General features: G+C 45.1%; 1 protein-coding gene across 3 annotated transcripts in view; it reads right to left on the bottom strand.

Moving 5' to 3' along the window:
* The window catches only part of sipa1l1 (signal-induced proliferation-associated 1 like 1), a 37909-nt gene that overhangs the window by 12543 nt on the left and 13406 nt on the right, over positions 1-11960 (bottom strand). For all 3 annotated transcript variants that reach the window (XM_010791759.1, XM_010791761.1, XM_010791760.1), the window contains exons 2-7: positions 4932-6563; positions 4675-4805; positions 3359-3547; positions 3102-3276; positions 1852-1955; positions 1458-1615 (exon numbers count right to left, since the gene is read on the bottom strand). In XM_010791759.1, coding sequence (XP_010790061.1) covers positions 1458-1615; positions 1852-1955; positions 3102-3276; positions 3359-3547; positions 4675-4805; positions 4932-6384 — 2210 coding nt within the window. In that variant the 5' untranslated portion in view covers positions 6385-6563. The remainder of the gene's footprint in view (positions 1-1457; positions 1616-1851; positions 1956-3101; positions 3277-3358; positions 3548-4674; positions 4806-4931; positions 6564-11960) is intronic.

The following is an 11960-nucleotide window of genomic DNA, read 5'->3' as shown; positions in this document are numbered from 1 at the left end:
GGGGGGGGGGGTCTTGTATTGTATGAGTGTGTGAAGAGTGAGCCTTTCAGTGAATTAGTGTGCATGGGAAGAAGTGCGTGCATGTGTGTGTAACTGTGCAAGTGAGCATGGGAAAGAGGTAAGAAGGAGATACGGGACTAAGAGACAGCAACTATGTGCGTGTAATATCTGTGTATGCAGAGAACAGAAAGTGTCTGTGTGGTGAGGTAAGGGTGCATGAGTGTGATTGCAACAGAGATCCAGTCTGATCATCACAAGGCTAAGAGTCAGCCAGCCGAGGAGAAGAGGAGGAGGAGGAGGAGGAGGAGGAGGAGGAGGAGGAGGAGGAGGACACCCATCAGTTGGACAGCTACTGCAGGGCCAATCTATTCCATTTGATCATAATCAAACTAATTCATACTTACGCAGACATACAGAAGCTAGAACACGCACAATCCGGATAGACAGGAAAGCCACGCAACAGGCTTTTATGTTTGACCCATGCCTTCCAGTCAATGCTTTTGTCTTAATGCTACTGTAGCTACCTGCATAAAAACAACACCGCTGGTAGCACTGACCGTTGTGGAGCTTTTCCATAAAAAGGGGCCAGTGCCGCACTGAGATGGGAAGACACAACCAGATTTGTATTCAACATTGCTATTGGCTTTGGTCAGTCTGGCCTAGTTCAAATTCTAATGAGTATCCTTAGTCTCTAGATATAGTCATATATATTCCTAGCCGGTGGGTTAACCTTAAGGTGGACATATTACACTAATTTTCAGGTTCATATTTGTATTTTGTGCCTCTAAGGCGACATGTTTACATGCTTTAATGTTCACAAAGCGCTTTATTGTTCTCAAACTGCCTGTGCTGAAGCACCTGTTATCACCCTGGTCTGAAACCAGAGCCCAGTCTGCTCTGATTGTCCGGCTATGTTGTGATTGGCCAATCGCTTTGAGATGTCCCATCCCTTAGCCTATCACCTACAATGTGTTGGAGCACTAGCCACTATAAGCACATAGAGCAACAGAAGTAAACAAATGATGGCATTTCAGGCGAAACTCCCTCTGACGAGAAATGTTGGATTTTAGCCTTTGCAGACCATTTGCATGCACACAAACCTATATAACTCTCTACTAGGGAAGGGAAAACCCAAAAAGCCTAAAAAGGCCTCTTTAGACTCAATTATTTGAGATAGTGAGATGAAACGTTTTCATATCTTTGGTATGTTGTCCGATTTACTAAAAACCTGAATTGATACAGGAAGAGGTTTTGTTCAACCCAAATGCCCCATACACCAGCCCTGCCTTTGTCTTCCTTCCTTCCTTCCTTTCTTTGACAAACCACATAGCATATACACAATTGCAAAAGAAAAAAAGGCTTGAGCATGTTTTCCTTGTGGTTCCCACACATTTACTGTACACAGTTTTCCTATTACCCAGTAGAGGAATTCCTGCTTGTCTAATAAACAGACCCACCTGTAGCATGTGTTGTCAGAGCAGGGATCGTGCACCCGTACGATGATGAAGACATGTTGAAAGTGAGAGCGAATGGCCTTCGGGGTGAAGGGGTGAGCGCCGGGCTCCTGGAACACAATGGTCACTATGTCGTTTCCTATGTGGCGCTTCCTCAGCAACTATTGAAAGCAACATATTTCTTAATTAGGGACTTGAATCTGAAAGCATACCAACTATTCTGTGCATTCCATTTAATGGCAATAAACAATGAAATGTTCTTTTTAACAATAAAATAAGAAATCTGATACCAGTCTTAAGTAATAACAGGTGTTCCTCTTAATATATACATATACACCCTCCCTCTGGGTATACCATAACTAATGGTGTACCAGAGGAATGGGCTCTCCATCTTTACCTGTTGTTTGTTGTTGGGGGTGTAAGGCAGCAGCGTTGTCACATGGAACATGATCTCATAGTCTTTGTAAGTCGTGTACAGGGAGTGAGTACCCGTTGAATCCGCTGCAGGGAAACATAGCAATACAGTGTTGAGCTCCATTTAACAACTGATGCCATCCATCTGTCTCGCATGTGTATCCTGTGTGTTTCTCTCTCTGTGGTTTCTGGTGCCAGACAGGATGCCATTTCACTGTAGCCCAAACAACTAGACAATGGTGAAGTGCATATCGGTGTCAGCCGAGATAAGATGACTGTCAAACCTGAAGCTCACTCTACTGTTTAACACAAGTGTAAGTTGCCTTTCTTTTGTGATATTACACTATCCAGAACAAAGGACACTGTCTATATATGTCAAAATTAATAACATGTTAATGGCCGGTGGGTAGAATTTAATGGGGGATCTATTATCAGAATTGGAGAATAATATTCATAACTATTTTTTTATTAGTACTTAATCACATGTAATGAAGAAAGTTTTGTTAGCTTTGAATGAGGTTTACACATACATGTTTCGACAGAAATGTAGAACCAAAAAAACAAAACTGGTTTTAAATAGAGCGTTTCACTTTTAAATCAATGCAATTGCTTGTAAAACTGTGGCGACATCAGCCAACCAAAATGTTGTTGCACCTAAAGTGGTGTTATGGTAAGGATGGGCTATGAGTTCAGCAGAAGGATACTCTGTTAGTTTCAATCTGCAACCACAACACTAGATGACACCAAATCCTACACACTGTTGCTCCAATTCATTTATCTGGCCAACAAGACCATAAACTGGCAATCATAAACTTCTTAATCTGTTCACCAGACTATGCTGATTGTTAGCCAGGTTCTCTGAAGACTGATGCAGTTATCATCATGAACTCATTAGTACGACTGAGGGACTATTGTTGAAGATACACCAGAGAGAAAAGTATAGTTAAAAAGAGAGAGGAAAAGAAAAGTAATATAGGCAAAAAATCAGACCCAGTGCAAGGAAACATTTGACCAAAAGCAAGATTAAGGACCAAAGTTCAAGCACTATAAAGTTATATAAAGCAATATAAAGCTAAAGTAAAACTAACTTATAGCAGGACTTCTAAGGATAAAAGGTTGAAGCCAAGAACAAGTACATACAGTCTTCTATATAACCAGACATCCACTCAATTACAATAATGTGTTGCTGTAGAAATGCATCACAACCTGGGTCACTAAAGTAAGAAAACATACTTTTTGTATCCAGCTGGGCTCGGTACTTTGTGAAGCCCTTGAGGCGGACCTTGTCCCCCAGCAGTTGGAGGAACTCTTCCAGGGCGGGGCCAGCCATCTCGTTGTTGTACATCTCCTCCTCGGTGCTCTGGCCCGCTCGGCAGTACATCACCCCCACCTTCACCTGAAAACTCAGCTGAGGGACACAATATTTCACGTGAGGACACAGTACAATGTTGAAACAAGTGTGTTCCAATAACTCTCGTTAATTAGCTCACCATTTGTTCATCCAGTTTCATCAGCTGCTCAGTGACTTTGGGTGTGTTGAGGGCCAGTCTGAGGCACGACAGATCGAGCTCAGGGAGAAGGTACTCCAGCACCTCCTTGACGGGCAGCCCCCGGGTGGTCCCGTGCTTAGAGGTGGAAGGCACTGCATCCTCAAGGATAGAACCTCTAAGAGTGGTCAGCTGAATGGAGGGAGATAGGGAGGAAGATATAACATAGAGGAGTGTGAGCAGAGGAAAAAAGCAACGTTGGAATCTTTTAGAACATGCCTGCACAAACAGCAGGAAAAAAACAGGTCCCTGCATATGTTTTAAGTAACCCGCTCCCTTTACCCTTAAAGAAGGTGACATGGCACAACAAGAGAATTATGACTCAAAGCCTTGTGTAAATAGAAAGTGGAACTGAGGAAGAAGAAGTGGGAGGGCTCGTACAAGCATTCTGTTTACACAAAGTCTGCATTGTGCTGGGTTCTGGGAGTGTACTCAATCACTTCACTATCATAAGCGGCTGGAGAGGGGCTTCGAGTCTCTCTCCTACGAGCTTGAGGCTGTGCTGTGCTTTGTTTACAATGGACCTGTGTTCCCCATGTCTGGAAGGTAGGGTAGTGGGCGGGGGTCCTGTGGTACTTCAGTCTAATGTGTGGGGGCTTAATCACATGCACCTGTTTTTACTTAAATCCACAACAAACATTCTCAGGCAAGTGCCCTAAACCTCAAGCCTAACCCTGTGAAGGTACGTCCATATAATAAATACCATAACCTAAAATTGAAAAAAGCCAAACATCTCATAACCAAACACAAAAGACTTGGAGCAACTCAATATGACAGGCTATTTTTACTGATCCACGCAGCGGTTTGAGGTTGTGGGGTACTGACAGGCCTGGGAGGCTGGAAGATGAGCGCACATCCTCACATTTCTTCACACATTGCAGATATTGGAAGACAGCTGAATAGCTCCAGGGTTGGTTGCATAATAAGAAACAAAGACTGAGACTGGTTTTACCTAAGGCTGGACCTCCTACTATGAAGCAGGCATAATAGGATTTGAACTAGGCACTCCTTTAATAGATATAGAAGGTGTATGAACTGGATATAAAATCCAAGCAAGCAACAAATTAAATGAATGTCTTTTCTCACAGTCAACCAAAACAGTCTCCCTAACTTTTCCAAATCTGTGAGTGCAAAACCAAAAATAATTGTCTGCCTCATTAAATCTGTTGGGCAGTTTCCCTCCTCAGCAGGAAGGATTGATGTGATGCGGTGCTGAGGTTGAGGTTAGGGTGTAGGAAGGATGGGACACTATGGCTAACCTCGCTGGTTCTGAAGATGAGGCGGTAGCTATGCTGCTGGCCGTGCTCCTTGTCCTCTTCCAGCTTCTCCCTGCGCAAGCTCACCGCCACTGGACCCAGCGCCTCGTCCATCCCAAAATAGTTCCAGTGCTCTGAGGAGGAGGAGGTAGCAGGGGAAAAGGGCAAAATTGAAAAACATCTGTTGGGTAATATCAAACTTTACTGCTTTGAACAACACACTTATGAATACAAAATGAAAGCGGTTGAATTAAACGTACCCCTAAGGTAGAAGAACTTCCTGTAGTAGTAAGCTCCCAGGTCCACATGCTCCACAATGTATTGTTTGCCCTTTTCGCTGAGCGTGCTGGGGCCTTCCTTTGGCCCCTCTAGCACTGCAACTCCAGCATTTGTGCAGTGCGTGCTCACAGATGTTTCGTACACGTTTACTTCCTCGATCAGGGTTCCCGATCCACAGTTACCTGCTCCTGCACCATGATACCCTGCTAACAATCTGCGCCTCACAATACCATCACCACCTATCTCGTTGCGGAAGCAGGGGCAACTTAACAGCATTTCGTTGCTCTGTTCGTCCCCCGCGTCCAGACCGGGACTGTCTCTGGAACAGAGCTCCTCCTGGCTGCCGCTCGGGGAGCTGTAAGGCAGGCTGTGTGTGGACGACAGGGTGGAGGTAGCCGAGGCTACAGCGGCAGCAGATGCCCCCGTGGTGGTGTTTTTCCGCTTGCCTGCAATCTGCCGCAACTGAGTAACTTCGTTGAGGTCAAACAGCATGCTCTGAACATCATAGTGGGCAAAGCCTCTCTGACAAACCCAGGGGGGGCCCATGTCCTCTATCCGACTGTCCTCTGCATCAGACCCCGCTCTGGGGGAGTCGGACTCACCCCGGACATTTCGAAGTTTACGGAATATAGACTCGCCCCCTGTCTCAGATTTAGTCCGTCTCTTTGGGGGCTTATCTCTGGCTTTTGGAGGATTGCCGTCTATGACATCCTCCTGAATATCAACGCTGGCCTGCATGGCCCCCACATTCAGGATGTCCTCCAGTTTCTCTGGAGCGGGGCTACGCTGGTCAACTTTTTCCCCTTGATAGCCCCGAAGCATTTCAAAGAAGCTCTCTCCAGATGCTCCGTGCTGATCTATTGAGGAGGTGCTACCATATTCACGATGAAGAGGAGACCATTTGGCTCCCGATGCTGGACCCCATTCGTCTCCACTGTCACCGCTAGCTTCCATCTCGCTGATAGTCATGTCACTGTTGCTGCGCTGACGGATGCGTCTCTGTTTTCTATGTGCAGGACCCCTGTAGTCTCCGGGCACTAGGTAATGGGTGTCCAGGCTGTAGTTGTTGGACTGGACCTGTGTTCGATTCCTCAACGTATTGTGAATGTTCCGCAGCATTGACGAGTCCTGAGGGCTCATTACAGCACCTAACTTAATGTGACTTTTTCCAACAGAGGGCACACCAGAGTTATCGGGCTCTGTAGCTGACTGCCACATAATCCCTGCAAGGTCTCTCCTCGGGGGCCAGTCAGCCACCCGAGCCCGTACACCCATTTTGGGAACACCTGTGCCCACAGGGGCATGAACATTGTCTGTGCGGGTTGCCACAGTCCCTCCATTGACCAAACGGAGGTGGCGCGTGTAAAACTCATCACTGGCGGGGACAGAACCCCCAACGGTGCGCTCCATGGGTGGGCCCTTCAGGCTGGTCATTACACCAGTGCAAAAGGCTTAAGGCACTCAGCAGGGAGACATGTCCGCCTCTGGGATGGGATGCTGCTCCCTGACGTCATGAAGCAGAAAATAAGTGAGGGGGCAAGCCCACCTCTTCAGCATTCAGGCCTGCATACTCTGTCCACACTTGGAATTTGTCTTACTCCGAATAAAGTATCCTGAAAAGACAAAGAAAAAACTGTTAGTTCATACAGCAAGGGTTTGGAGAGAAGATAATCACAAACACATCTGTTTCCTGACTCATACCACTCTTCACCCACACATACAAGACTAGAATTAAGAAGAACTAAGCTCTTGGGTCTTAAGTTAAAATGAAGTTGCTGAAAAAAGATCCTTAGTACAGGAAAACCAGACATCTTTTCAATGGATTGGTTGTGATCAATGCCCTCTTCTTGCAATGGGAAAAAGCACAATCGTAACTAAAATCTCACTTCTTAAGTTAAGCATGCACATCTCTATTTTTACTGGTTTACATCAGCGTTTTAGGGCATCTAGTAAAATAACTGTCCATCTTCATACAACAGGGGCATATTTTGAGACGTGAAAAAAAATGTTTAAGCAAATGTATGTATACAATAAGAAAGATATGTACAGTCGCCTCTTTGCATGCAGCTTTAAACCGCAACATTAGTGAATTGTAATGCAAGTTGCCGTTTTCTCGGTCAAATATCTAAAGCTGCACATCAAAAAGCAAAAGAGGCCCTTTGAAAGTCATCTGAGAAGTGGGTGATGATCCTCTGCCTGACAAATCGGGCCAATTTGGCAGAGAGACACTGGGAGAGATTAAGGCTCCACTCTCAGTCAGCCCTGCCTGGCTGTGGCTGTGATCACATTAGCCTCTAGCAATCAGTGCAGTGTGACGGGCCTACAGCACCACCACCTTCACACTGCATCCAAAACCAGGGCCAAGTTAATGCTAACTAGAACATATTATTTATTTTTGTATTATTATTGGTATGATAAAGAAGACATTTTGCTTTATAAAGTACAATAAGTCAACTGAGAGATGGGTCAAATGTTCCCAAGTCAGTGGAGTTGGTCTGATATTATAAACTTCAATTTAGAAATCAGGAAAAAAGTGCAGGTGTCATTTGCATATGGCATTATTCATGATGCAAAGCACCCCAAGTCAGTGTTTCCTCTAAACATTTTGTTTTCTGACAACAAATCTCTAAACATGTCAATATGACGCAGCAGAGAATCCTTCTGTTAGACCGAAATCGAGCAAACACAAGCAGCATGAAGGATTGGCGTGATTCCTGTTATAGTAAAACAGTGTATCAGTTATATTTCACATGTTCTCCTTTTTGAAGCAGAAACAAAAACCAGTCAAGACAGCGTTTCCCACAGAGCTGAAATATACTTGTGAGGGTGGTGGTATATATATATATATATATATATATAGCTCCAACAAATAACCTTAACCTTTCTGTTGGTCGCTTGTCAGCAGACCCTTCACGTGATGGCAGAGCGAACAGGTACAGGCAGGGCCGATAGTGATAGCCCTATAGTTTAAATCTACTACCCACAGATAAACATATGGACAAAAAAAAAAAATGGTAAATGTATTTAGGAACCTATCAATGTGATTTTAAGTGTGGGTGGACCTCAAATCCTCTAGGGGGGTCCGGGGGAATGCCTCCCCAGGTAAGATTTTTTTTAAACTTAAATGCATCAATCTGGTGCATTTTGAGGGGGAAATAAAGAGACTAGATCTATACAAACACCTATATGAAAAAGAACTGTATACATTTCAATAATCATAAAATCATGGCCATAACCAATAACATACCATTTCCAATATGAAAAAAACACTGAAACTTTATTTATTTGTTTTTGGATCATTTATAGTTGTGAGTGTGTCTGTGCTCCTGAGTCAGCCTCTCCTGTCTCTCTCCTGTCTCCCTCCCCTCCTCTCCTCTCCTCTCCTCTCCTCTCCTCTCCTCTCCTCTCCTCTCCTCTTTGAGGCAGCAGCAAAGACTAGTTTTAGCTCTCAACAAGTTTTAAAAGTGTATCTTACCTTTTTTCACCAAGTTAACTTTTTATTTATTTATTCATGCATATTTTACTAATCACTACCCTCTCAAATGGAAATATGTGTTTACATAAATGGCGACCAAACCGTTTGAGACCCACTGAGAACTTAGATTAATGGCGCATTTCCACTGCAGCGGGTAGCCCCGTTTAAGTGTCCTTAAATCGTCCTCAAGAGACCAGGCCAGTTTTTGGTGGCCTTTCCATATAGCGTAGCACCGGCTAGCGGGTACTTTTTCCCTCTTTTCCGGCCCCATAAAATCGTGGTTCTATCAGGCCGGGGCCAGGGCTGAACTAGTGACGTCAACACTCTCGACTGCTGATTGGTCAGAGAGAAACGTCACAAGATCGCGCGTGAGATCATCCCTAGTGTCGCATATATATCTAGAAGCAAGCTTGCAGTCATTTTATACACAGCATTTTTGTAAACGGAGGAGCTACAAAAAATAGCAACGTCAACGAATAGCACACCGTGGTCGACCGAGGAGGTGACGACGTTCCTACATCTCATTGGGGATGATCAAATCCAGCGGGAGCTCGACGGAACAACTCGAAATGTGAAAGTGTTCCAGGATGTCTCTGCACAGATGTCCGAACGCCAAAAAGCACAACAAAAAAGCCGATCGCCCCGCCTACACTGCATTGCTACCCCAGGTCCTAAACTGTAATGGAAATGCGCCATTGCCTCGGGCGGCCAGCGAGGCAGCCCGAGGCCTGAGCGAGGACGCTTAGGGACGCTTAAAGGGGGCTACCCCGCTGCAGTGGAAATGTGCCATAAGTTAACTATCTAAACACTCAAGAGTCCTTTACCTCACCTGAGCTGAGGTTATCCCGAGCTTGAATGACACACAGAGACCAATCAAGGGCTTTGATTTATGATCTTTATGACAGTGGCCATGTCGGCAGGCCAAATCATTTAGACAGCCCATTACCCTGTGTGAGGCAGGCCACTTAACAGGCCAGGCCACCGGGAAACCCCCCGGTCCTCCCGATGGCCAGTCCGGAACTGGGTACAGGAGGCGTAGAGCGAGGGATCATAGTCCACGAGTTAATCGATCGCAGATGGCGTCGTGGTCAAGGACAAATACAAAAATATATATATCTATTTTTTTTAAATACCTAAATGGGTCTTGAAATATACTTGGGCGGCCGTTAATATACCTGGGCGGCCCGCCCAAGTATAGTCTATGTGTGGGAAACCCTGCAAGAACAAGGTCCTCAAGCAATACAAATCATTATAGAGGGTTTGACATTGAGCCTAGCCATCTGATAATAAGCATAGCAAAGACCTTCAAAGGAAATGGACAGGGTAATCTTCAGATTCAAACCCAGGATGAAACAGCTCTATGGTTACATGATAGGAAATCTTCAGCTAGAATAAAAAAAGTCAAATAAGATGAAAGAAAATATCGCCACTGTGATCTTTTATCTGCCAAAAAAGAAATGATCCCAACTATACATCCCTCTCAGTTATAGGCACTCATTCTTTGGGGCATGGGAGTAGAGTACAGTCAGTGTCTAAAGCAGATGAATGAAAACTTATTAACACATTTAAAAAAAACTCATTCCTGCCCTACTAACACCATCATTTGTCTGACAGAATGTGAGTGAAAATAGTTGTGAATGTACATTAGACAGCAGGTCCAGTCCCAAAGTGCTGGGCCTCATTCCCAGATGCTGAGAAGCGTCCATAGGGACAGACAGAAGAAGAGAAGCACACGTCCCAGTAAACAGGCCACTAATCTCCTGATGGATAGATCACTGGCTTCATGGTCTTGTCAGATTAAAAGGAGTGTGGCATAGTGACTGAGGGAGTGTGTCTTGTAGTTGTTTGCGTGACAGAGGGACCAAGGCTGGGAGATTACAATTCTGTTCAGCAATGACGCTCTGATTTTGCCTTGTGTTCAAAATCCATCACAACCTGACTATTCTTTACAGTGGTGAGGATCCCTACGAGAGATAGAGATTAAACAGATGATTATTTATTTTTTAAATCTCTGTGGGACTTGTCCGAACAGCCCGAGTCTGTTGACTAAATGAGGTTAACTTCTTGTAATTAGGGCTCTGACCTCACAGCTGGTCTGTCAGGCTGGTTGAGGGATGAGCAAAGCGGTGGTAAAGATCCAGACGGAGGGGACACAAAGTGTTGTTCCGGTTGTAGCGATAAGTCTAGACACAGAAGACTGCGCTCTGAGAGAGTAACATGCCCCTATAAAGACTCAGCCGGCATGTGCTACAGGTGACTCAGAGACGGGGCCTTTCACCGCACATACTACATGAAACTGGAAGACAGACAGCAGTCAGTCAGCAGGACTGTACTGCAATGAATCACAAATATTAACACAGAGTCTTTTTAAATCTGACTCACAGAAAATACAAGCAACTTCAGCAAATATCTGAGTCATGATCAAGAAACAGCCTGAGGAGCTAGTTATTATCAAAGGGAGGGGGGGTCTCTGTTGCTGAGCTGGCTTGTCTCGCTGTTGTCCTCGAGAGAAAAGGACCACATGCTGGAGTTGAAAGACTCTTCGTACTGGGTCTCCAAACAGAGATGGAATGAAGTTTCCCAGTAGACTGGGCAAGTGTTTCCAAATGAGACAAAAGAGCCGAAGGATTGCCCTACAAGCTTGTAATTACTGCGTACTTGAAGGGGGCTAAGGGTCTGTTTGGCTGACACTATTGGCTCTCAGTCAGGCACCCTACCATTTAGCCCATTGGTTCGTCCTGTTCCCTAATCTTCCCCTGCTATAAGGGCTGACTGGGATGTTGGGCAGCAGGCACAAAGGTCCCTCTGTCCTGGGCGAGACTGGGGCCCCATTCCAACATAGTGAAGTCTTTGAAAATTGCCTGGCACAGGAATTCTAACTGTGGCTGGGTATATGAAGCCTGCCAGGAAATAAATTAGAATGAAGGGGGACTGGAGAAATAGAGATGAAGCAAACACTAATCCAAAATGTGGAAACGATGCATCAAAGAACGAAGAGGATACATTTGTGATGAGCAAAGGAAGGCAGAGCAAGGTCGCACCTGGCCAGAAAAATTGCAAAAAGGCCTTTAACAAAAAGCAGAAAATTAGTCAGAAAAACACATATTGTGGCAACACATATGTAGTGACAGATGACTAAGATTTGGGGAAAAACTTGATGAAAGCTACATAGTGGTTAAAGTCTTCCACAGTGAGCAAGCTTTCCCATAAGGTTCTACTCCAGTCACACAGAGAATTGAAGCTTCAGAATAGAAAAACTCGGCAGCAATAAAAAAAAAGTTCACTGACTCCTACACAACTTCATTTCCTGTCAACGATGGAGTTTTACAGGGGTAAGCTGAGGTCTCTACACATGCACTGAGCTGCAACCTAACCACGGCCGCCCATAGGGCACGGATGCACAGTAAGTAAAAAAGCATCTCCGCCGATTCCCTGATTCCCATCTGCGTAGCTCTTTGAAAAAAAGGAATTCAGTCTGCCGCCCCCCCCCGTGCATCTGGCTGAGAACCAAGCACAAACCTGCCCGTCTGATTGA

The sequence above is a fragment of the Notothenia coriiceps genome, unplaced genomic scaffold (genome assembly GCF_000735185.1).
Source record: "Notothenia coriiceps isolate Sejong01 unplaced genomic scaffold, NC01 NC01_scaffold00035762, whole genome shotgun sequence".
NCBI classification, from domain to species: domain Eukaryota; kingdom Metazoa; phylum Chordata; class Actinopteri; order Perciformes; family Nototheniidae; genus Notothenia; species Notothenia coriiceps.
This window is presented reverse-complemented; position numbering and strand designations above follow the sequence as displayed.